Below are 26,484 nucleotides of genomic sequence, written 5' to 3' on the forward strand. Positions count from 1 at the left end.
CACATGGGATGGACCAGGGAGTGGAGCCATCTTCTAGACTAGGACCAATAGCAACTGAATCATGCAGACCATGCGCAGGAACACATTTTCAGAGCTAGCTTTGTATCAGAAAAAACATACGTACGTATGAGATGGAGATTAGGGCTCTCTCAGACAGGTTGGCCATGTCTTACTTTACAGAAGACAGTCATAAATGGCTCATTGGTTCCAGCCTAGTTTAAAAAGAAATAACCTAGGAAGGGAGAGCAGGAGTGGCCTTGAAGAAGCTGCCCATCAACCCTTAGCACCTTAACAGCAAACCTGGAGAGTAGGCACACAGGTCACTTGAGCAGTCTTTCCAATGCAGTGAGAAGTATTGTGTTTCTATTTATTGTAATTATTTCTGAATTTGCATCTTTACATACAGTATAAGTTAGCATATGCCAATTTCTTCAAATCTGCCTCCTCTTTTGGTTTATGCAGTTCCTCTTCTCTTGCTCCCTAATGGTATCAGAATGCCTGAAGGCATTTAGTGCCTAACAGGACATATTCAGCTGTAACACTGGAAAAGTTCATTATCTCTTAAGCAATCCTGCTCAGTTCTGCCAGTTACCTCTTTTGACTTCTGCTGACCCTGGGGAGCTAAAATTTAAGCTGCTGTGTCAAAGGGACTGTGGCATTAGCTAACCAGCCCTAGCCACTAGAGAGGGTGAGGAGGACATGACAAATGGCCACAAATACTTTTAGGAGCATTTATAACACAAAATAGCGTGGCAGATTTTGGCCACGTCTACACCTTATATTTAAGGCTAATGACTTGCCCCAAAGAATCCTAGGAACTGTAATTTATCCTCCCACAGTTACAGTTCCCAAACACCGTTAACAGACTATAGTTCCCAGTATTCTGTGGGGGATCCCCGTGCTTTAAATGTATCACGTGACTGTGACCACATTCTGGTCCATGGACCACTGTCAGAGAAAAAGTATAGAAATGAAAGAATTAAAGAAAGTTGAAATGTGTGTGAGAGGGGGTTGAGATCAAATCAGTAGAAGCTAGTAGAAAGAAGTACTGCCATATATGGAGATAAAGGCCCCTTTGCTAGCACATGTACAAATGCTTGTGCCTTTTTTATATTTGGTGTGCCATCCTCTCAACTACTTGCTGGTTGAGGTTGCCGCACTGGCCTTGCAACGCTTAAATAAACACCCTTGGTGACCAACAGTTGAAGTCTGGATTTTATTGGCTGAACTCATAGGGTCTTGGGTATCAAACCCCAATATTTCCCCAACACCAACAGCGGTCTGTGTGCTTCTTTCAAGTGGTCCGAAGTGTGTCTGCATTAAATATTCACCTATATTTGGCCCACGGGGGGGGGGGGGGGAGTTGGGCAACCGCTGTTAGCCTTTTTCATAACAAAGGAAGACCTTCAAACTTCTTTTGATGTAGGTAGTACCACAGGTGAGCAGCCATGAATTCAGGTTTTAGGCTTCTAGTTTATTAATGCATGCCTCATCATCAAGCATCATCATTTGCTCTTGTCTTGTCACATTTAACTGTTTTCTTTCACATGAATATTAAAGGCATAGCATGAACCACAAAACAGCTCACTACAGATTCTTGATCAATAACACCAAGGAATAAATGCATCAGAAGTCCACTCAAGCCTTCTTTCACCTGGACTCTACATCCAGAATAGAGCCACTGCTATTAACATCAGCAGGAAGGTCTCTGACTTCAGACATATCAACACTATTCAGTTAAAGCATACTTAAACCAAAGCACATGACTTCACCCAATGACTCCTGGAAGTATACTCCTCACAGAGCTACAATTCCCAGCACTCTAAACTATAGTTCCCAGGAATATTTTTTTTTTAGGGGGGGGGAACCATGTGCTTTAAATGAATGTTGTGGATGTGCTGTGTAAACTGAGACCTCAACCATCAAACTCACTAGGTGACCTTGAGCCACACACCAACTCTACCAGTAGCCTGCCTTTCAGGGTTGTTACTGTGAGAATAAAATTAGGGGACGGGAATAATGTATACTGTCCTGAGCTCCTTATAAGGTGGGATGATCATGATCATAATAATAATAATAATTCAGGTAATAATAATGCTGCTGCTGCTACAGACATTTGATTTCAGGTTTGTTTTTCATGAAAAACAAATTCAGCATCTTCTGTACTCTAGTTCAGACCATGTTTGTCCTGTAAAGAGATCCAGCTGTAGGCCTGTCACTCTTTCCAAGCACCCCTCCCGCCACTTTCCCCATTCTCTAAAGTACAATTTCTTTTCTCTCTGCCTGCCACGGCTGAGTCATGCATGCATGCTCGTTACTGGGCAACCGCAATATCATGTTATAATTTGTGAATGAGCCACTGTAGACCTAACATCACTCTTAGACCTGCCTGACATACCACCCAAGTCCCAAAACTTTCCAAGTCTCTTTTTAACATGGTGAACCCAGATTTTTAAAATTGTGATTTCATTATGGGTGGGGTATAAATAATAACATCATCATCATCATCATCATCATCATCATTATTATTCTATTAGGGATGTCATATGCAATCCCACTATTTGCACCTACAAAAGTTGGGGCAGTCACACTACTTCATTTCCAATCGGTACACATCCTGTGACTTCCTGCTGAAATTCCTTGACTTTTCGTGCTACAAATGTTCTGGGTGTGTCCCACTTTTGTTCTGCTGCAGCCTTTCCAGACATCAATAATGAGGTAGCATTGGAGAAGCAGCACAGAACTAATGAGCAGAATAAAGCCACCACTAAAACATAATTTTTGTGATAGCCCCCACAATAAAGCACCAGTCTGGAGGGGCCCTTAGCTTGCAGTCGACATTTCCCGAGTGGGATTTTCATGTACAGTACTGTTCCTATCAATGCTCTGATGCAAGTCCTCGTAGCTGTGTTCTGAAATATTTTCAAAAAGTGGGCTACCAAGGGATGTGGTGGTGGTTGGCACTTTCACAAGCTCAGATCACTACGACAAAATCAACTAGGAAGAGTCAGAAATTGTATGCGACAGAATACCAGCTACTGGATGTGTGTGTTTAGGTGGAAGCACAATGTGGGGAGAGCTATTGCCATCCTGCCCTGCTTTTGAGTTTCCCATGATGCATCTGTCTGGAAAGATGCTTGACTAAAGGTAGACCCTCATGTCCATTCATTGCAGCAGTTGTCCTTCAGAGGGACTCAGTAGAATGGGGAAGTCCATTGCACATGCCTCTTATTTGTGTAATTCCTGGGTGCCCACAAGAAAACCGGGTTTCATTTCCAGCCTCCTACCTTGACTGCCAAGTGCTGCCTCCAACCTCCAGCCATTTCATTGCAACTGCCCCTTGGCACCATCTGTTCTAGGTTTATGAAGGAGGCAGTACAAACTGTGCATGCCCACTAGTTAGGATAGATAAAAAAACAGGAGGATGGATCCAGATTAGGGTTGACACCCCAAACAAATTTACTGGGTGAACATATGAGGAATTTTGCTGGCTGAATTCAAGTTTTATTTATTTCAATGCAAGTTAACTCATGACTTCCCCAATACATTGATTTCCATGGGACCCACATTCAATTAGCTTAGCCTGGATCCAACCCAATGACACTACAGATTGCCTTTACCATGTAAAAACATGGTTTTTGATTCTTCATAGGTATTTATTTCCTTCCCATGTATCTATCTAAGTGTGCATGCATGCTGTGTTAGGAAATACTGTCAGGATATTAATCAACACAAGAGTAGGGGCTGGGGAATTATTTCTCTCTAGTGTTTAATTTCTAAAAGGAGAGTAGTTGCGGCTTCAGGCAGTCATATGAACACAAGAAGAGCCATGATGGATCAGGCCTCTAAAGGCCCTTCTGGCTGAGCATCCTTTTCTCACAGTGGTGAATCAGATGCCTATGAAAAGCTCAAAACTGAGTGCAACGGAGCTCTCACCCTTTGTGATTCCCAGCAGCTGCTATTCTGAGCCATATTGCCTCTGACCGTGGAGGTAGAACATAGCCAGCATAGCTGGTAGTCTGTCCTGGAAGCACCAATCCAGATATACTGGGGGCAGGTATTTGGCAGTGAGAGAAGTGCTCTGCAAATGGGGAAGGAAACAAAATCTCTTCTATCTGATTATTTTATGTGAGCTCTGGAGTTGAATCAAGGCGCTGGGCTAAGGCCTAGCTCAGATCAAGGCCTGCTCATCTCTTAGCTCCTTAGGCTCTTCTCCATGCTTGTAGACACTGACGGTAACCCTGCCAGTTTCAGAGCCCCACTTGTTCTTGACAAAGATGCTGAATTTCCCAGAGTCCTCGCTGCTGACATTCTCAATGGTGATGGTGATAACGGTCCCTTTCACTTCCATCTTGTACCGATCTTTGAATGTAATGACCTGCTCGTTTTTGTACCAAGTGATCTCTGGATAAGGATCTCCAGATATGATGCATGTCAAGCAGAGAGTCTGTTTAACAAACAAACAAACAAACAAACAAACAAACAAACAAAGCATTAGCAATAGGAATTCAGGCTTTACAAAAGAAAAGCAATACAGATAAGAAAGGTCTCTGAGTGGGAGAGTATATTAAACTTACGGCCTTATAAAATGGATGCAGCACCAATTCAATTGTTATGTGTAAGCCTTAATCAGTGTTAGGTTATTTTAAGCTTCCAGACTCAGTTGGTAACAAACCATAGTTTACCATTTTCTCTGAATATGGGAAACTGTGGTTTGCTACTAATCACAATCAGGAGCTTTAAATGCCCTCCCCTTGTGTGTCTTTTCCCTGCCTCATATATACACAGAGAAATGTAAATATGAGAAAAAGATTTATACCATGGTCCCGTTAATGAATTAGGGTGCGGAAAGAGGGCATTCTTGTATCCATGGTGTTATAAATTGTAAGGGCTCTCAAGCAGTTTAGGGCATCCAGAGGAAGAGGTTGTTCCCCTACAATTAGGGCTAGAGTTAACCTGTTCATAACATTAGAATTACCTTGTTCTCCATTATGGTGGCAACATCTGGAAGGCCCCGAACAACTTTTGCTCGGCCTGACAAAAGATCAAATATCATTATTATTTATTCAGCTATCACCTCACCTTTTCCCACCAAAAGAGGAATGTCTACTAAGCTTATATATTAATAATGTTATGACTGCTGCTTGACTGTTCCTTGGTTAGGCTACTGACTGTTTCACCAGGACAATCAGCTGATGCTTCACAGCTGAGAGCTAAGGCCAGAAGATGATCTTGTGATAGCTGGGAATCTCTCTCGGTAGCTTTCAGAATGCATTGCACATCAAAGCTCGGAGAAGGAGATACTCCTCCAGCTGCAAAGAGGAGGCAGATAGACAGAAAAAAAAGCAGCTTGCAGTTTGAACTTTCCACCTGGAGTTAACTTCAGAGAGCAGCCTTGATGGCAGGGGTGGAGTTGATGCTGCTGCAGAAGATTATCCCTTTTTACCTGCTGAAAGAATGTCTGCTTGCTTCTTATATGCCCAACTTGTATATTTACGAGGATAGCTCCTATTAGAAAGACATCTTTAAGTCTCCAATACTTTTGGATCCATAGGAAACTCAGCCCACTGGTACTGCCCCTAGACCTCCGCTCCATGACCAAGGGAAATGGAAGTGTGCCACAGTACAATATATAATACAAAGCAATGCATTTTGGTTCAGTCAATAAAGATTGCACTTTTGTATACTCACGCTCTTCCACAACAGCTGCTTCCCTAAAATGAAAAATGATATTGTGAAATCAGCATAGGCTTTTTCTTATTAAATGAGTATCTAATACTCATAAAGAGATTTACTTCCTGAATCTCTGCTTTCCCCTATTCCAAGGAGCCAACCCATTTAAGCTGCATAATAACCCCGTGATGTAGGTTGGAAGGAGGGGCAGATGAATGTGCCAATTTCACTTTCTCTCGGTTTCTAATTTTTTTCAGTATTAAGCTCGGTTCTCCACATTTCCACACCTATTTGCAATTTTTAGAAGTCCAAATATATACAATTCCGAATGCAGTGTTGCCTAATATGTACATTTTTGCAAAGCAAATTTTCCTTAATGTAATGCATTTTTGCATATCCCCCCCACTATATTCCCATTCAATGCACAGTTTATTGAAATATATGCATTTCTGTACCCCTTACTTGGCAGGAGAACTGCACTGAAAATTCGGAAAAGTGCAAATTCTGAAAATGGCTATGTTTTGGTTCTCATATTGGTTTCAGAAAGTGTGAGTTAGGTAGATAGACCTTTAAATGTGAGCTGAGTTGAATCTCTCTCCGTCCCAGCCACTCTAGCTGGGAGAGAGTGTGTGTGACATCCAAGGCCCACCCAGTTGGCTTCATGGCTTCATCAGGTATTTGAACCCAGGTCATATTCAATGCTCTAGCCTCTACACACTATACTGGCTTATTACATAAGATTAGAGAGTTCCACCATAAATATTCAAAGCCCTCCCACCCTTAATTAAAACTAAAACACTAACAAAGACACCATCACCCCAACTGTAGGGCAAATAAAAACCCCTCACATCCCTCAAGTAATATGACTACTCTCCTAGCTGGTATTTCAATCTTGTTTCCCCACCCCACTTTCTGGTTTTGTTTTGTTTTTTGTTTTGTTTTAAACAAAGCTTGCCATCAATGCTTTTTTGACAAGATCCAGTTTGGCAGCTGTTGGAAGAACAAATTACACTTCCCTTTGTTTAATGGTAGGTCCAGTGCAGAGTACTTTGCTCCAAAGGGCAAGTGCCTCTTGAAAAAAATGTGGCTGCAAAGGATCACTAAGAGGGTGAGCAGGCTGATGTAGATGCCATACTAACTGCTTCCTATCTCAGGATGCACATTTTGTCATGAAGCACACAGTTAGGGCATCAGCTTCACATCCAGATGATTGGAGCATGCTCAGAAAGGAAGCAAAACCTTCCTCTGCATTGAGTCTTGGTTAAGTGACAAGTAGAGATTTTCTTCGGAAAAGGAAAGAGTGTGGAGCAAAAACTTACTTGAGCCTTTGATGTTCAGCCAGCGCATCATCGAAAGCTGCAAAAAGGGAGAGATTTTGACTGAATGAATCATGTTTTTCTTTACTGTTGAAATGTGAAAACAATACCAGGTTCTTGTCCTCTATTTGTCTCCTATGCACAGAATTGTCATTCATCTCCAAGGAAGTGCCCAAACTCTTTCTCCCTTGGGTTACAGACACTTCAGGTTCTGTTTTTTCCGGTTACGGACCCGCCCAACCCAGAAGTACCAGAACGGGTTACTTCCGGGTTTCGGCGGTCTCGCATGCACAGAAGCGCTAAATCGTGCTTTGCACATGCGCAGAAGCGCCAAATTGCAACCTGCACGTGTGCAGATGCACCACTTTGGGTTGCGAACGTGCATCCCACACAGATCATGTTCGCAACCCGAGCGTCCATTGTATATAGTTTTAAGGCAAATACACAAGCAGCCAACGGAAAGGAAAGAAGGAAAGATTGCCAGCAGTAAAATGTTTTCTATTATCCCAAACACGTATGCCCATAAATCTGGACGGAAAATGCTCAGTTGCCCTCTCTAACACGGGGAATTAGTTTTCATTAGTGAAAACAGAGCCTTGTTCATTGGGAGAGGAGAAGGGAAGGTACTTGTAGAAACTGGAGGTAAAAAATGTAGAGCTGAAATGACAGAGACGGGGAATTCTAAATTTCCTGCAACATCTCAGGTAGGAATGGTAAGTAGGAACCAAAGTGTTATTGGAATAAGTACATGGAGGGAACCAGTTCTGTGGAACACCAACAAGTAACTGAAACTTACAGCATAAGCCTATGAATGCCATTTAGTTCAGTGGGACTTACTCCCAGTGCATATAGGATTGCAGGTGCAGGGTAGCAGTAGCCATTTTGAATTTGGTTGTTGTAAGAGATGTAGTGTATTAAGTAAACTTTGTTCCATAGCTCAGTCTCCTGCCACTCAATGACATCATATAGCTCCTTTGCAATAGCAAAAATTACATCTCAAAAATCAAATATCAGTACAAAAATCTATAAATATCTGAAATTCAGAAAGTCAAATCTGACATCTGAAATGCTGTTGAATCTGTGGAAAATTTTCTTCCAACTCTAATCCTGCAGGAAGGAGTGTTAAACCAGGATCTCCTCTAAGATGGAGCTAAGGCTGGAACTTAGCAAAGTCACAGAATGCTAATTTTCTAGGCCAGGGAGACTCATCTTTGTGGGGTGAGGAAGCAGGACTTTAGTCAGCATGTCTTCTTTAGCTTCAAATGGCTGGAAGTGCAAAGGCAGGGATCATGCAGTTTGCAATGTAAGGGTTAATTTTGCCAGTGTTAGAGAGAGGAAAACCAAAGGCCAGGCAAAGTGTTGGGTGTTGAGATGGAGGCAAAGATGACCCTTGGGGTACCTTCCGACTCTACAATTCTATGATTCTAAAAAAAAGCTGTTGGTTTGCTGCTTACCTTTGCCAGACAGGTCAGTCGACAGCTTGCGTGATTTTTCTCCATGAAACAACTCCAAAGTATATTTGCCTTTGTCCGACTCCTTGGGATCCAGGATGTGGAGCCAAACCTGCTCCATGGTTGTTCCTGTTTTCAGTCGGTCTCCTCCTTCCACGCGCTTGTCGCTGAATAAACAGGATGACATTGGATTACCATGATGTAAAAAACAACAACATTTAACTATGTCAGAGCAATGGTGCTGGGGCCAGACGTCTTAGTGCTGGTGCCAGCTAGCCTCTTCTCTGGGGAATGTGATTGATGGATTACTGCCACAGAGAGTTAAGAAGCTAGGGGTTAAGTTATGGAAAATATCTAAAATTGGGGTGTGTGGCCTTTTGCTACACTCAGAGGTTCCAATGTTCCTTTGTTCCTCCCTCCCTGATTTAAAAATAGGGGGTTGACCTTTGTTTCACTCCTCCTGGAGCAGACTAGTCCATTCCCTCAGTTTCGTAGACAAAGAACTACAAATGCTGAACCAAACCCCGTGCCTTTGAGTTATGTGAGAAGGGAGCAGCAATTCCCCCTCTCATTTTACCAGAAGATTTGTCCCACATTTTCAGGTATGGAGGCCATGACTTCTGACAAGCGGTGTAAAGGTTTCCCCCCTCCATCTTTAAAATAAAGCTCAATTGCTGAGAAGAGGTTAGACAAGTGGTGGCCTGCAGGCAAAAGGCTCGTGCATATATGGCAAACCATGTGGACGTGCCATTTTTGAACACTTCCCCACCCCATGAGTACACATATCTCTTATGCTAATAATTTCCAAAAATGCTAGATTTGAATGTGAAATACTAGTTTTGAATGTAATTTCCTTTTGAGAATCTTTTGCAAGCCTCTGAGCAACGCTTGGAGCTTTAAAGTGGAGGTATAAGCATTCTTTTTTTTAAAAAAATCGATCCTTATCAGTTTATAAGCAATACACAAAGAAAAAAGAAAACATAACTCCAAAAAGAAAAAAGAAAGTACAACACCAAAACACACAAATATTACAAACAGACAACTTTCTCCACCGACTTCCGACCTCCTCAGCGTGGGTTCTTTGTTTCCGTATTAATTGCATCTATTTTTCAACAAACTTAACCTGTATTAAATGTTCTTTGTGCTCTTTTTACCTTATGCTAGTCAAAGCATACTAAAGTTAGAGAGTTAGTCAAAGCATACTAAAGCTTTGATGTGGGGACAATGTTCTTTTAAATATAATCTGTAAATGTCCCATTCATTGTTAAACTTTTGGGTCATCTGATCCCTGATCTTCTCAGTCATATTCTCTAATTCCATATACTCAAATAACCTGCCACTCCTCTTTTGTTGGTATAAGCCAAGGGTCAGCAAACTTTTTCAGCAGACAGTGAACCGACACCGGACTATATTTTTTTTTTGAGGGGGGGGGGGAATGAACGAATTCCTATGCTCCACAAATAACCCAGAGATGCATTTTAAATAAAAGGATGCATTCTACTCAAGTAAAAACATGCTGATTGCTTGACCATCCGTGGGCCGGATTTAGAAGGCGATTGGGCCGGATCCAGCCCCCGGGCCTTAGTTTGCCTACCCATGGTTTAAGCATTCTAAACCAATTAAGTACTATTAAATAAACACATACTTGTGGTCCCAGGTTGCTTTCATGGCATCTGTGTAGTATTTCACCTCACTGTAGATCTTGATGCCTTCTACAGTAGGCTGGACTTTCAAAGGTGATGCAGAAAGAACTAAACAGAGAATTATGGGGAGGGAGGGGTTGTGGGGATGGAAATTCAGTTGAGAAAGATGATCAAGCCTCCTATTTTTTGCCTTTCTTTTAACCCACATTTGTTTATTTTCTTTCTGCCTTTCTTCTATGATGATAGCAAAGGCAGGTATGTATACATGTCGTTCTCAGAGGTCACTGATCCTGGCACTGACCAAACCCAGACCTGCTTAGCTTCAGCAAGGCGGCAGCCTTGTACCTATTTACATCTTTAATGTAATGTAATTGATACCACAAGGATGTGGGTTTAGAAGCAAACAACTTACCGCTGATCCTGGCAAGTTCCTTGAGGATGTCATCAAACGCTGTAAAACACATTTTTAAAAATACTTTTAAGTAGATAAAAACAAACAAGCAGCAACACGTAGCAAACATATCAGAATGGCAATATTTTCAAACTATGTTCTGGATAACCTTGGGATTACTTGGAAAAGAATTAGGGCTTATTCAATTAGAAGTTCACTGAGATCTCGCCCTTCCTCCAAGGAGCTCAGAAGAATGTGCATCAATTTTCTTGAGCCTGGTACCCTCCTGATGTTTGGGTCTACAGTTGCCATCATCCCCAGCCAGCACAGCTGTTGGCAAAGTGCTGGCCACACAAGTCTTTCTTCCTCTTATCCACACAACAAATCCTGCTTAGGTAGATTAGGCCAAGAGAAAATGAGAGGTCAAAGTCACCCAGGGAGATTTATGCTGAGTGGGAATTTGAGCCCTACCTGGTAGGGTATTACCTCCCAACACCAATAATAATAATTATAATTTCCAGGGCATGTGAATGAAACAACCCATATTTGTACTTCTTGTGTGTATGTATAATTTTTGTTTACATTCGGTTCTTGTTTTTGTTATTGTTATTGAAGTGCATTGTTGTTGTTCAGTCGTTTAGTCGTGTCCGTCCGACTCTTCGTGACCCCATGGACCAGAGCACGCCAGGCACTCCTGTCTTCCACTGCCTCCTGCAGTTTGGTCAAACTCATGCTGGTAGCTTCAAGAACACTGTCCAACCATCTCGTCCTTGAAGTGCATACTCTTGTTTAAATCAATGAAAATATTTTTTAAAAAAACCAGAGTGTGTTGCTTGATACCCTCTGGATTTGTATCGCTAAAGGGCAGGTTATAAATATTTTTTCATGAACAGACAACAATATATCTCCTGCCCAAGGAATGAAGAGAAACATACCTTCCTTAGAGAGATCAAGCTGAGTTGTATCTTCCCCTCGGTCATCAGAAACCACAGCTTTGTATATTCCCTTATCTGCTTTGGTAATCTAGCAAAATATAGACATACAGACATATATTTATCTATCAAGAAATGAAAAAAGCACTGAGCATCATTGATGTGTAGGGTGATCAGATGCAACAAAGGTCCATGTGCACCATGATTCATTCCCCCACCCCATTTTAGCATGTAGTGTCTATAAATCCATTTTAATTCCACCCTATACATTACTGACCCAGCTGGCTATTGCACACCCTTTACCTTCTTAATCCGCAGGACTCCAGCACCTGTCTTTGGGTCATACTGACCATCTGAACGAGGTTTGTTATCAAAGAACCATTTGAAAGTGCTCTCCTTCTTCATGTTTGCTGCCTGTTGAAAGGAAATGGGTAGGAGGGTGGAGGCTTACTTGAAATCTGGTTAGGGGAAGCAATGTAGAAACTCCTCCTTTCCACTGCTATAGGGCAGCCCTGCCAGGGAATCCCATTTCTGGCGCAATTAGTGTCACAAATGGTTTAGCTTTCAGCAGTTGTAGGGTGGAGGGAGAGTGCAAGGGAGCGCAGCTCCAGGATATTTTACGGGGCTAGAGCAATGACATTACCTGCTGGGAGTATAAGGGAATTGACAAATTCTACTTGCTCTGGCAAGTGAAATGAGCGATAAAGAGACTTTCAAATACAATCTATTGTCTGGGACAGAGAAGCATAGACGAAGTCAGAGAAAGAGGGAAATACTTAAATAGAGGCTAGGTACTGCTTTACTTTTATTGGATGGGATGACTGCTTCATGCTAGTGGTTTAAACTTATTGCAGCTTCCTTGCAAGATTGATTGCATTTCTGTTGTTGCATTTCAGTTGGCTGATATTTTGTTAAAGCTCAGCGTCATATACAATATGACGCTATGCAGTCAGAAGCAAGTACCAATGAGTTCAATTAAATTGGCTTCCTGTAAGTTTACTCCCAGCAGGATTACAGTCCTGCTGGTCCTAATAAATGGAGTATCGTGGTATGTACTGCTGCTCTTTGATGAGTGTATAATATAGAGTGGATCAATAACAACTGCTTGCAATGTTGGACTCTCCTTGAGTTCATGGTTACAAAGACTAATGATCTCTTGCACTTAAAAAATCTACCACTATGCCACTGGTCCACCAGCCTCTGGTAAAATGGGAACAAGGCTGAGATTGTGGGGATAGTTTTATTTTGTTAACTGAGACCAGGAGACAGAACATTTTGCATCTTTGTTATGCCAGAACAATAGGCTTCACTCCCAACCCCACTTACCTGGGAGTAAGCCCCATTGAATTCAACAGGACTAGGCATAGATAGGATTGCACTCTTAACTGCCTATTAATTGTGGATATTGTCTCTCCTCTTTCCCCCCCCCCCCATAATGATAATGATGATAATAATGATGATAATGATGATAATGATGATAATGATGATGATGATGACAATAACAATAATGCCAGTGTCCGGGATTGTGCTGTTTACCTTGCAGGTCAACAGGACTTCACAGTCTTCAGTGACCTTCCACTGTAGCTGTTCAATAAAATGTGGACCTATTAAATGGAAAGAAACAATCTCGGTCATCTGCTGTGCTCAAAGTCATTGTAGATTTGAAGAAGGAAGGGGTTGGTTTCTAGGCATAGTTAAGCATAATTTTCTTTTAAAAACAGTCAAGGGAATCTTGACTAGGCAGAACTAGGCAGGTGATGAGATGGGTGGAATTTTGAGCACTATCACTTTGGGGACAGGATTGATTTCTTCTTCTTTTGCTTGTTGAAATTAGGAATTTTCCTATTTTAAACAATTTTAAATGGAAATGTCAGAAATCATAGCCCCTGGTTTTGAAAAATTCTTAGATGAGAACGAATGAGGCATCCTAGTGGGGAGGTGCATCCGCTGGCCCCACACTGGCTCAATGTCCCTACAGCAGAAGCCATTGGGGATTCATTGTTCCCCTTCACCATCCACACCACTGTGCAAGTCTGTGTCCAGCTTTGGGACTGTCTCTAAAGTACAACACACTGTACAAAACTCTTGCTAACTTTTCAGCTCCTCTACCTGTAACCGTGACCTACTTTGCCCCATGTCAACAAATGCCATTTGGTATCACAGCTTTACTCCCCCACCTCTCCATCCCAGGTGCATTTTATGGGTGACCCCTTTTGCCACAAACACAGCTTCTCAAGCCAGGCATATAGCTACTGACTGCAAGGATATCTTACCATGCTTTCTCTTCCATTCTCTCTTCTTGGCATCAGCCTCTGCTTTAAGTTTATCAAAATCTGGAAGAATAAATACACCATCAGATCAGTGTGTGATGGCAAGGAAAGATATCTTGATTCATGAGGGATAGTGTTGGATGTTTAACACTGTGCTAAGATGAGTAACTTCCCCAGATGTGTTGATCTACTAGGTTTTACAGTAGATCTACTAGGTTTTCAAGACCCAAGGGCATGAATATGGAGCGAAGGTGGGAGACTGACTGTGAGACAAGAGAAAGTAATGTCACTTGCCTGTGGGTGGTAGGGATGGAAGAACCTTTCCATTTCAGTTTGTCTCAATTTCTAATTTTTCCAATCTTAAGTGTGATTCACCACATTGCCATAGCTTTGTGATTGATTTTTTTTAAAAAAACCAACTATTTAAGAGCTGTTCCCTAAACACTGCATTAAGTTCAGACACTTCCTGAACATTTAAACGCAGCCTTCCCTAACCTGGTGCCCTCCAACTGTTTTGAACCACAGTTCTAATCAGTCTCACCTACCCCTGGCCTGGGCTGGCTGGGGCTGATAGGAAGTGTAGTCCAAACCAGGTTGGGGAAGGCTGCCTAAAAGTTACACTGGACGCACAGTCACAAGAGACATTTGCAGCTGCCTCCTTTTGCTTCCTGACCCTCCACTTACCGTCCCCAACCAGAGCCAAAGTAAACTGGTTTTCAGCTTTGCCGTCTTTCAGCTTGGCAGTGTATGTCCCCTTGTCGTCCTCAGAGAAGTCTTGGATGATCAGTTCCACAAGGCCTTTTGCTTTGTCAAAATTGATCTTATGTGTCTAAATGTAAACAACGGCAACAGCAACACAAGCAAAATTAAGTTGTTAGCAAAGGAGAACATGGCTAGTGAGGAACTGAACAATGCATTTTAAAATCCCACTAAAATCCCAGCAAAAGACAACCATGAGAATAAGAAGGAACCATTTATTTATATCAGCTCACTACTCCAAAGACTTCAGAATTGAGAAATGGGGTTTGCAGCATCCAGAAAGCAAGAAGGGAGCAAGCAGGAAGGGATTCTTAGAGGCAGAATTGCCCCAAGACATTTTGCGGCCTGAGAAGTACAAGATGGAGCCCTCTCCATTTTTCATACAGAAGGTGGCTGGACTGTCAGCATCTTCCACTGGAACAACCTCTTCCATTGCATTTGAGGGAAACTCATCATCCTGTGTGTGTGTGTGTGTGTGTGTGTGTGTGTGTGTGTATTTCTGCAGGAATGTCTGCAGACACCAATTCCACATAAGGAAATGCCTTACACGGCAAAACTGAGCAGGATTTAACAGCCCCATCAGCTAATAAGCTGGGGTGTGTGTGTGTTGAATTGTGCTTTATTGGATGCTTGCCCCAGTTTCTTGGTGCACAGCCAGTGCAGACCTAAACCTCACTCCTCTGCCCATTAGCTGACATCACCAAGTGACTTCAGTTGAGTGACAGGTTTGGGGGAAATGGCATCATGGGCCAAACTGGATCCCAGATTGGCCACAGAGCAGCGGTTCCTCACCCTTCTCGTAAAGCAAATGATGGGAAACTCACTGGAGTGCTTGAAAGCTCCTTTCCATTGAAAATCAAGTGCAGCTCTGCCTCTGGGGAGAGCTTCTCAACCTCCAGCCACAGCCGCACCTCCCCTTTCTCCAGAACATCAATGTTCCATCCAGATATCAGGTCAATTACTGAAAGGAACAGCAGAAGATGTGACAGGTTATTGGAATCCGAGGATGAAGAGTGAAGCTCAACTTGAACTAGCAACATTTGATGGATTAAGGCTTATTGCTGAACTCCTTGGGAGGCTTGCAAAATGTAAAAAACAACAACCAACCCCATAATTATTTGGTCTGATTTTCCTTTAACACTATGCCAATCCATGGCAAAACCAATGCCCAAGGGTGTGAATACTCATAGTAAAACACTTTTGACTTAGCATTATGTTCATCTCCTCCAGACAAACCATGAGCAGTAAGTCAAGAACATACGTTGGTTACAGCTTGTGGTTTGGAGCAAAACCGATTCTAGGTTTGGCCACAATGCTAAACTAAACCATGGCTTGGTTCCAGATAGGGTGGCAGAGGAGGAAAGTGGCCAAAAGTAGATGCCTGTATGCATTCACCCTTAGCCCTGGTTTGGCTTGGCTTTCTGTGCAAACTGGGCCTACACAACACACCTAAAACAAGCTTGCCTGGTTGCTGAAGGCTGATGTAAAACATACAAACAGAAAATATACAGAAATATACACAAAAACCACTAGGAGTTATTTATTATTATCTATTTTAAATTTTAATTACAGTGGTACCTCTCGTTATGAACTTAATTCGTGCCGGAGGTCCGTTCTTAACCTGAAACCATTCTTAACCTGAGGTACCACTTTAGCTAATGGGGACTCCCATTGCTGCTGCGTGATTTCTGTTCTCATCCTGAGGTAAAGTTCTTAGCCCAAGGTACTACTTCTGTAGAAGTCTTTAACCCGAAGTGTTTGTAACCCAAGGTGTTTGTAACCCGAGGTACCACTGTATTTTTACCCTTGTGTTTGTTAACCCCCTTGGTCACTGTTTGTAGCTGCAAAGTCACATATCATTTTTTAAAACAACAACTTACAGGGGTTGCGGATCTCCTGGCTGATCTTCCGCAGCTTGTCCAGTTCTGAAAAAAATGCAATGAATAGAACTAGGCCTTAGACTTAAGAGAAGGAGCCATGCACATCCCAACCCTTTCCCCATTGGGTGCTGGTGCTTTGGTTCAGTTGCCAAATTTCTACTGTGTTGAATAAATGAGTGGTAGAACTTCTGAGACAGCCTTGGAAGGAGCCGATTCAGTAACTAATAGAAAACACTCAAGGGTGGCACACAGCAATGGGTGGTCTGAGAAATGGCCCTGGCCAGGCCAGGCATGAGTCCCCAAGGGGTAGGCAGGCCAGGAGAGCCTCATTCAGCTCATGGGCTAAAGGTTCTGTACACCTAGTCTGGGGTGCTTGAGTGCAATGACCCCACAATGACATTGGTTCCCTCTGATTGCATTGCCTTAGACTGGGTAACCTGGAACCCACCAAGTCACGTAAAGTTTGCTTGCCACATACAGTGGCCTGTTGGGTGTCAGGAGGTAAAGTACCGGGCCCCTTATGTGGGCTGCCTTTCATGGCTGCTTAGCTTAGTTTGGGTTGGTGGAACACAAGTTGTGCAAGGTTCCTCTTAGAGCAGCCTCTCTCAACCTGTGGGTCCCCAGATGTTGTTGAACTACAACTCCCATCACCCCAACTAGCAAGGCCAGAGCTCAAGGATGATGGGAGTTGTAGTCCAACAACATCTGGGGACCCATAGGTTGAGAACCACTGTCTTAGAGGATGATGTGAATGAAACCAAAGTAACCATGCGGTGGATTGGATTTTACTTGAGGAGACATTTTTGTGGAGGTAGAGGATGTAAGAAGGCAGCAATTTCTATTCTGACCTATATTACTCTCAATCAGCGCTGTTTCTCTTTTGCTGCAGCTCAGTTTCTGTCAGATACTACAGTATTTGTCTCACTGTAACATATAACATATGTTACATAACTAGTTAAATTACTTATATACTTTACCTTCATTTCAGTGTTTAAAAAAACCCTCATGCTTGAGGACTTAAAAAGACAACGTTGTGAATGAATACTGGTTGTATTCACTTGACTGATTCCATTCGTGACCATAGAAGAGCACACACTATTTCTGCTCCCTTTTCCATTTTTGTCAGAATTCTCCAACATTCCAAGGTGCAGGAAAAAACCATTCACCAATCTGCACTCAGACCTCTTGTCTTTGTGAAAAAGGAGAGTCTTGCAGAAATAGAACCTGCCCACCCCAACTTCTTTCAGGCACATTTGAGGATGGAGCACAGAGGACGCACAATTTCAAACCTAGCAACTTGGGAGGAATTTATATCTGAGCCTCCAATCAGGCAGAATTAGCTATATTCTTTTTTTTTTTTTTTAATCCTGTAAGGAAGGATTATTTACCTTCCTGGGTTAAAAGATGACTGGCAGAGATGTCTTCATCAGTGTCTGTTACTTCTACTGAGTATGTCCCCAGATCTCTTTCAGTGGCATATTTCAAAATGAGTTTAGATCTTAGGAGAAAAGAAAATGCAAACACGCAAATTAAGACATATCTATGCAGCTGTAGTTGTTCTCAGGGTCCTGTACTTTGGGTGGCTTTTAATGGCACAAAAGCACACCTAATTAAAAACTGGCAACACTGCAAGCTTACTTATCATCTTTGTTTACAACCTCGACCCTGTCAGGATTTGGTGGCCCTTCGTAATCCTTAGACCAGATAAACTCTGAGGTGTCAACCATTTCTGGAGCTTCAAAGGCCATATAGATGAATCCTTCTTCATCCACCCCAACTTCAATTTCTTTTGTGCCTGCAAATTAAAAGGAAAAAATAATTTAATTTTTCAACACAGTGAAATAAACCACAGCTTTTATCACCTTTTCTCCTTGCCTAATGCCATTACATAAGAGGATCCTGCAGGATCAGGTAAATGACCCATCTAGTTCAACATCCTGTTCTCACACTGGCCAACCAAATGCCTAAGGGAAGCCGGCAAGATGGACAGGAGCGATGCCCAACTGCGATTCCTAACAACTGGTATTCAGAAGCATGCTGCCTTTGACTCTGGAGGAACAGCACCGCCACCATGACTGATAATAATAATAATAATAATAATAATAATAATAATAATAATAATTTATTATTTGTACCCCGCCCATCTGGCTGGGTTTCCCCAGCCACTCTGGGCGGCTTCCACAAAGAAGTGGTAAAGGTAAAGGTAAAGGGACCCCCGACCATTAGGTCCAGTCATGACCGACTCTGGGGTTGCGGTGCTCATCTCGCTTTACTGGCCGAGGGAGCCGGCATACAGCTTCCGGGTCATGTGGCCAGCATGACTAAGCCGCTTCTGGCGAACCAGAGCAGCGCACGGAAACACCGTTTACCTTCCCGCCGGAGCGGTACCCATTTATCTACTTGCACTTTGAGGTGCTTTCGAACTGCTAGGTTGGCAGGAGCAGGGACCGAGCAATGGGAGCTCACCCCGTCACGGGGATTCAAACCGCTGACCTTCCGATCGGCAAGCCCTAGGCTCTGTGGTTTAACCCACAGCGCCACCCGCATCATGACTGGTAGCCACTGGTAAACTTGTCTTCCATGAATTTGTCCAATCCTCTTTTAAAGCCATCCAAGTTGCTGGCCATCACTGCTTCCTTTGGAAGCAAGTTCCAATAGTTTGACTATCTGTCCTGCATATTCCAACATTTAGCTTCATTGGATGCCCATGAGTTCTAGAGCTGGGAGAAAAACCTATTATCTATGCACTTTCTCCAGACACTTCTATCATGTCACCACTTACAGAGCTGTTTTCTAAACAAAAAGGTCCCAAATACTGCAGCCTTGTCTCATAATGGAGTCACTCCATCCCTTTGATCATTTGGTTGCGCTTCCTTTTTCCAACTCTACAATATCCTTTTTGAGGCGAGGTGACCGGAATGGTACACAGTAGAGTGGTGCCCCGCAAGACGAATGCCTCGCAAGACGGAAAACCCGCTAGACGAAAGGGTTTTCCGTTTTGGAGGTGCTTCGCAGGACGAATTTCTCTATGGGCTTGCTTCGCAAGACGAAAATGTCTTGTGATTCCTGGGGGGTTTTTTCCGCTCCCCACCCCCTTTTTCTAAGGCACTAAGCTGCTAATAGCCTTTTAGCAGCTAATCCGCTAATCCCTTAAGCCTTTAATAGCCGCTAATAGCCGCTAAACCGCTAATAGCGCTAATCCGCTAATGGGCTTGCTTCGCAAGACGAAAAAACCGCTAGACGAAGAGACTCACGGAATGGATTCTTTTCGTCTTGCGAGGCACCACTGTATACCAAAGGCCATCACACTATACATTCGTATAATGGCATTAAGATATCTGATGAAAGGTCTACCTTCCCTGGCCTGGTGCCCTCCTGAGGTCTTGGACTACAGTTCCCACCACCCCCAGTCTACTGACCAAATCTTTCTCCAAGGAAATGCAGACTTTTGTGAAGAAATGTGGAAATAATAAAAAATGTTGAGAGAGGAAAGGGAGAGGAAGAGAAGGGCAGAGGCAGAAGCTTTGTACCTGGTTTGGTTTTTACTACCACAGGATCTGATGGCAAGGATGGCGGGCCAACTCCTGCCTTATTCAGGGCCCGCACTCGGAAAATATAGCACTTTCCTGTCTCCAGATCTGACAGCTATCAAGAAAAATGTAAGAAAAAGAGCAGGTAACAGTCAGAGGTAACATGCCAGAGATGCAGCAACTCCAGTACTTGCTTTCATTTCCCCTCCGCGTTCGTTTTTCCTTTGGTAACAGTCAGAGATAACATGTCAGAGGAGGGCATGTGTGCGCACACACACACACGGGCAGAGAGCATTTCCCTCCTAAAATAGGAGATATTCTTCTCTTATCTCTATGCTGCTCTGTCGTGGAAAAACAGTAGTTTCCCTCCACTGGCCCAGCACTGCCGTGGGGTGGAACAGCAGTTTTTAGAGTGTTTCTGAAATCTCTAGGACTTATTGTAATGGGGCCATCAGAACCGGCCCAGCCATTAGGCAGAGTGAGACCACCGCCTCAGGCAGAAGAAGCCCGAGGCAGCACCCCCATGGGTGCCCTGCCACCTCCGCCAGTGGCAGATAAGTGCCACCACCATTGGCATTGATTTCAGACAAGACTGCATCCAGTTTGGGTGAGATCTCACCTGAAACTGTGTGAGAACTTGCAGAGCGCACAATATCTCACACAATTTTGGGTGATCTCTCACCCAAAATTGGTGCAATCTGCCAGTGGTGGATGCAGCAGGGCGTGTGGTAGAGGCCAAGTGGGCGGCGTAAGTTGTGGCAACAGCAGCAGACGTGGTGGTGGCAGGAGTGGCGGCAGTGGCAGGACAAATTTCTGTTTCGCCTCAAATGGGACACACCATCCCTGGGGACTGTGCAGTAGGAAGAAGAGATATTTTTTTCCAAGGTAAGAAGTGAGCGTTACTCTCTGACTACCAATTTTGGCAAGAGGTCTGGTGGTACACTAGAACTGGCTTCATGGGCTGGATTCAGCCTGCAGGCTTCAGTGGATCTTGGCGTCAGAGGAGCAACAACAGCTGTAATACAGATGTAAAAGGCACAGGAAAAACAAGAGAAAGACCTTCATGTGTGTGCTGGATATTGGCTGCTTGTTCAGTTGTTCCCACGTGTCTGATCCCTCCTCACAGGCATCCACGTAGTAGCCAGTGACAGGGCCTGCTCCAGTATACACAGGTGGCTCCCAGTGAAGCATCAGAGATGTGTCTCTCACTTCTGTACACCTGACATCATAGGGAGGTCCTGTTTCAAGGGCAGATGAAATTTCAAAGTATGCGCAAATGAGAAGGTGGGAAAACAGGGGCAAGGAGCACACAGGCCCCTTAATTTCATAGAATCATAGAACCATAGACTTGTAAAGTTGAATCCATGGACATACATTCCCCCACACACCTGCCAGGAGGGGGCATAGTTAGACCACCGTTCCATCTGCTTGGGAGTCATCTGCTGTGACAACCTCACAATTGTCCTAAAGCCCAGACCTTCCTGGCCAGGCATTCTTCTCCTGCTGTTTTAAATTCCAAGGTGAGATTGGGCAAGATGCTTTTACCTGATGGTACAATTTAAGAACAGCTTTGGGACTCTTAATTGGTGTGAAGCTGGTTTGAGGCATAACCCATCAGACAGGAGTTGAAGCAAAGTACAGGGTGTGTACGCATTTGGAATCATGTTGTGAGACCACAAATTTTAAAACCCAGCAAGGGAAATGCAGACAGTGCACAGTAAATGGATGTGTGAAGACAGCAATCAGTCTCAAGGCCTGGCATTGACTTTTACCTGGTTCTGGCATGGTCCACTCCTCGCACTTGAATATGTCACTGGGTTCTGACACCTTCCCAACACCAGCCACATTCATTGCATAACCACGGAACTCATAGAAGTGCCCTTCATCCAGGCTGGTGACCTACAGAATCGAAAGAGAGTGAAAGTCTTGCCTAAAAGGGATAGTAATTTATTTACTTATTTCTTCAGAGGCAAACTAATGTCACAAACACCCATACCGTGTAAACACGCTGAGCGATTGGCTTAATGTTGATCTCGTGCCATTCAATCTGCGACACATCATGTTGATCCAGGAAATAGCCCAGGATTGTTGTGCCTCCTTTGCGTTTGGGAGGCTTCCAAGCAATGGTCATGTTGTCTTTCCCGCAACTCAGCAAGGCAAAGGCCCGCGGGGCTGATGGACAAGCTATGCAGGAAATAAATTAAAGGACAATGAAGGTTTAGAATCTGATCGGCATGCAGCTACTCTCTCAAGTTTTGGTGGTTTCAGGGGATAATGTGTACGCCATAACTAAGAGAAATTTGAATTGGTTTACCTTTTAAGAAGAAAGGACCTAATTCATGCTTCTCAAACCAATTCATGAACTAAAACACAACTATCCTTCAAAATTTGCAGTTCCCCTAATTTTGCAAAGCAGTTCTCCAACCAAACAATATGCACAAAGATGGCTGAAATGTGACATATCAGGCTGAAATGTGCATAAAAATGCACATTTTAGTGAAAATAACACACACACACACACAAGCATCGTATTAGGGGAAACTGCTTGCAAAAGATGTTTATATTAGTCAAAGCTGCATACAAAAGAAATTCACACTAAAATGCCAATGAATTTTCAGAGGATTTTTCTTTTCTTTAAAAAAATGCATGTTCCTACAGAAATGCAGAGAACTGAGTTTAAAGTAGGACAATTGAGAAAGCTAGAGGACAAAAATGGATAGATCTGCCCAGCCCAAACAAAATACTTACAGATAGCCTGCCTCACAATGATGGCATCTGATTCAGGGGAGCTGTCACCCACGCCAGCTTCATTGACACATTTCACACAGAAGACGTACTCTTTGCCTGTTCTGAGCCCTGGAACGGTGAACCTGATAAACAATTGAAATCGCCCCTGCATGGTCATTTCTTAGCACCTTACAAGTCACCTTCCAAACTCAGAATGTAAAAGTGCTTGCAGTGTTCAGCCTATTTATTTATTTATTAACATTTGCAGACACAAACAATGCTGAAAGCAGAATCGCACATAACCACCATGAATATAAGTACAGTGGACGCTGAGGTTGCGAACGTGATCTGTGCGGGAAGCACATTCGCAAGCCGCAGCACCACGTCTGCACACACGCAGGTCACCATTCGGAGCTTCTGCACATGTGCAAGTGCCGAAACCCAGAAGTAACTCATTCCAGTACTTCCGGGTTAGGCGCAGTAACCCGGGTTAGCATCTGTAACCCGACGTATGACTGTAATCACGATTATGAAATAAAAAGAGTTTCTGGAGCTGCTCCTAGTGAATTCAAAATGACTAGCTGATTGGAGAACTGGGCCCAGGCTAACAAAATGAAGTCAAATAGGGGTAAATGTAAGGTTCTGCACTTAAGCAGGAAGAACCAGCTGCACAAATATAAGATGGGGGACACCTGGCTTACAAGTAGTACATGTGAAAATGATCTAGGGGTCAGCAGTGTAGCTAGGGGGGCAGGGGGAGGAGTGGGGCACACTCGGTGCCACTTATCCAAGGGGCGGCATTTACCATGGGGCCTGCAGTGTGCCTGGGCCACATGTCTCTCCTGAGAGTGATGCGGTGGCTCAAGTGTCTTCAGGCACCACGTCAGGCACCACCTTTACATGGAAGATGGCGCAAGCTTGTTTTCTCCTGCTTTGGAGGGTAGGACTTGAACCAAGGGCTTCAAATTGCAAGAAAGGAGATTCCAACTAAACATCACGAAAAACTTTTTGACTGCAAGAGCTGATTGACAGTGGAATGGACTTCCTCAGGAGGTTGTGGACTCTCCTTATTTGGAGGTTTTTAAGCAGAGGTAGGATGGCCATCTGTCATGGATGCTTTAGCTGAGAGTTTTGCATTGCAGGCGTTGGACTAGCTGACCCTTCCAACTCTACAACTCTTATGATTCTATGAATCACAGTGTCTTGAATATCTCCCAATGAACACAGTGAAACTTACTTCTGAATAGACATGCACAGGATTGCCCTGTACACTAGTTACAGTTAGATCCCATCGAGATAAAAGGGACTTCCAAATAAGTCATAATTTGCCTTTCATTATTGATTTCAATGGGACCTCAGTTTAGCTAACTTACCTGACTGTATCCAACCCAATAACGTCATAAAATAGTACAAACAAATGGGATTTCCCCCTCCCCTGTTTCAAATCTCAGAGCTGGGTGATGGGATCCAGCCCATGCCCTCAAAGGAGGTCAGAGAGGAGATGCAGGGAGAGATACCAAATTGCTTTACCAACTTACTCATTACATGTGACGGGTTTATTGTTGACCGTTTGCCATTCATCTGTCCCAACCTCCCGGCAATATATATAATAGCCAAGTGGTTCCTGGCCCTCCTTTGGCTTGCTCCACTTCAGGAAAACAGAAGTGTTTGTGTCTCTGAAGGTCAGCACCTGGGATGGAGGTGGGAGGGGAGCTGAAGAAGGAAAAAGAAGAGGGATGGACTCACCAAAGAACAGCAGCTATTGGGAGCCTATTATAGCTCCTTCCAGGTTCAAGTTGGGTGTTATTGCCATCAACCACGGGTAGGGATGGGAAGAAATTGGGTTTGGTTCACATTTTAATGCAAGCCCACCTAATTTGCATTTCCCGAAGCAATCTGCGAACTGATATACAGCGGTGCCTCACAAGACGAAAAGAATCCATTCCATGAGTCTCTTCGTCTAGCGGTTTTTTCGTCTTGCGAAGCAAGCCCATTAGCGGATTAGCGCTATTAGCAGTTTAGCGGCTATTAGTGGCTATTAAAGGCTTAAGGGATTAGCGGATTAGCTGCTAAAAGGCTATTAGCAGCTTAGTGTCTTAGAAAAAGGGGGTGGGGAGCGAAAAAAACCCCCCAGGAATCGCAAGACATTTTCGTCCTGCGAAGCACCTCCAAAACGGAAAACCCTTTCGTCTTGCGGGTTTTCCGTCTTGCGAGGCATTCGTCTTGCGGGGCACCACTGTACAACTAACCTTTGAAATTCACCCTTCTCCAAATTTTGCAATGAAGTTCTCTAACCAACGTGTGTAAAGAAGTGTATATTAGAAGAAAGTGTGTGTAAAGATGCATATACAGTGGTACCTCAGGTTAAGTACTTAATTCGTTCAGGAGGCCTGTACTTAACCTGAAACTGTTCTTAACCTGAAGCACCACTTTAGCTAATGGGGCCTCCTGCTGCCGCCGCGCCGCCAGAGCACGATTTCTGTTCTCATCCTGAAGCAAAGTTCTTAACCTGAAGCACTATTTCTGGGTTAGCGGAGTCTGTAACTTGAAGCGTATGTAACCTGAAGCGTATGTAACCCGAGGTACCATTGTACTAGTGAAATTAACATACCAAAATGTTTTATATTCAGAGAAATTGCTTGTAAAATGTGTGCAAGGAAAACTGTATCAAGGTACATCAGGAGAAATGTGCGCTGAAACGATTCCATTAAAAAAAAAGATTACCTATTTTTTCTCCAGAAGAGATGGGCTCACTGGGCAAGGAAGGCTCGCTCACTCCATACTTGTTCACAGACCGCACTCGGAAGCAATAGGGCTTCCCTTTGTCCAGGTCAAAGACAGTGAATGTTGTGGAATTCACTGGGGTGTCCAGATTAGCCATCTGCCAGCTGTCGCTGCCTGCTATCGACTGAGAAGATAGGAAGGGTGATTTATCAGTGTCTAATTGCTATAAACTAGAGACAGTAGTGCTACAAGGATAAAGGATTATTATTAATGTTGTTTATCTGATTTATATACGACTCTTCCACCCGAAGGAGCCCAGGGCAGCAGACACCATAGTGATAAAACATTTGAAAGCTAAAAACATTAACTCAACCAGTGACCTCGGGGTTGCCAGGAACTGTGCATTTCTGCCATCCACTGCCTGGGCAAGCAGGAAGGTTTTCAGATTTCTCCTGAAAGTCAATAGTGAAGGAGGCAGAGAGAGGGCATTCTGCAAATGGGGAGCCACCACTGAAAAGGACCCATCAGGAGATAAAGAATTACACAAGTTTTAGAAGACATCTGAAGGCAGCCCTGTAACGCTTGATGTTATGTTTTCAGATATGCTGTAAACCACCCAAAGTGACTGGGAAAACCCAGCCAGATGGGCGGGGCATTATTATTATTATTATTATTATTCATTGCCAACAGGGCAGCCTCCAGTGGTGGGACCACTAACAAAGCCTCTCCTGCTGATCGTAGGATCCAAGATGGTTGAGACTTGGGAAGGTGCTCTTTTAGGTACTTGGGTCCCAAAATATAGTCTACCCCCCCCACAAGGTCTGAGGGACAGTGGACCGGCCCCCTGCTGAAAAAGTTTGCTGACCCCTGATCTAGCTCAGCATTGTCCACACTGACTGGCAGGGGTTTTAGGCAGGGGATATCCCCAGCCCTACCAGGGAGTGCTTTAGGATTGAACCTGTGACCTTTTGCATGGAAAGCAGCTGCTCTATGACTGAGCTACTGTCCTTCCCCTGGCTTGGAGCACTTGGAGGTGGATCAGATCCAAAGGCCCATCTAGTCCTGTTCTCATGGTGGCCAACCAGATGCCTCTGGGAAGCTGCAGGTATCATAAAAGCTGCTACTTTTGCACTCAGCACAACAAAGTGACATATAAGTAAGGATCCCTGGATGGTTAAGTCCAGTCAA

At 43.7% G+C, this 26,484-nt stretch overlaps 1 protein-coding gene across 1 annotated transcript in view; it reads right to left on the reverse strand.

Moving 5' to 3' along the window:
* Window positions 1–1,453: 1,453 nt before the first annotated feature.
* The window catches only part of MYOM3 (myomesin 3), a 45,061-nt gene continuing 20,030 nt past the window's right edge, over window positions 1,454–26,484 (reverse strand). Inside the window, exons 15-37 of the mRNA XM_083454726.1 lie at window positions 25,297–25,480; window positions 24,111–24,285; window positions 22,594–22,715; window positions 21,842–22,029; window positions 21,618–21,744; window positions 20,905–21,083; window positions 19,846–19,960; window positions 17,954–18,110; window positions 17,704–17,813; window positions 16,316–16,360; window positions 15,260–15,396; window positions 14,361–14,505; window positions 13,680–13,739; window positions 12,943–13,010; window positions 11,710–11,820; window positions 11,410–11,497; window positions 10,496–10,534; window positions 10,086–10,191; window positions 8,444–8,607; window positions 6,993–7,029; window positions 5,692–5,714; window positions 4,979–5,034; window positions 1,454–4,447 (exon numbers count right to left, since the gene is read on the reverse strand). Of these exons, the coding sequence (XP_083310852.1) occupies window positions 4,172–4,447; window positions 4,979–5,034; window positions 5,692–5,714; window positions 6,993–7,029; window positions 8,444–8,607; window positions 10,086–10,191; window positions 10,496–10,534; window positions 11,410–11,497; window positions 11,710–11,820; window positions 12,943–13,010; window positions 13,680–13,739; window positions 14,361–14,505; window positions 15,260–15,396; window positions 16,316–16,360; window positions 17,704–17,813; window positions 17,954–18,110; window positions 19,846–19,960; window positions 20,905–21,083; window positions 21,618–21,744; window positions 21,842–22,029; window positions 22,594–22,715; window positions 24,111–24,285; window positions 25,297–25,480 (2,712 nt within the window). The 3' untranslated portion in view covers window positions 1,454–4,171. The remainder of the gene's footprint in view (window positions 4,448–4,978; window positions 5,035–5,691; window positions 5,715–6,992; window positions 7,030–8,443; window positions 8,608–10,085; window positions 10,192–10,495; window positions 10,535–11,409; window positions 11,498–11,709; window positions 11,821–12,942; window positions 13,011–13,679; window positions 13,740–14,360; window positions 14,506–15,259; window positions 15,397–16,315; window positions 16,361–17,703; window positions 17,814–17,953; window positions 18,111–19,845; window positions 19,961–20,904; window positions 21,084–21,617; window positions 21,745–21,841; window positions 22,030–22,593; window positions 22,716–24,110; window positions 24,286–25,296; window positions 25,481–26,484) is intronic.

Source organism: Podarcis tiliguerta (assembly GCF_965153285.1).
Source record: "Podarcis tiliguerta genome assembly, chromosome: 8".
Taxonomy (NCBI): domain Eukaryota; kingdom Metazoa; phylum Chordata; class Lepidosauria; order Squamata; family Lacertidae; genus Podarcis; species Podarcis tiliguerta.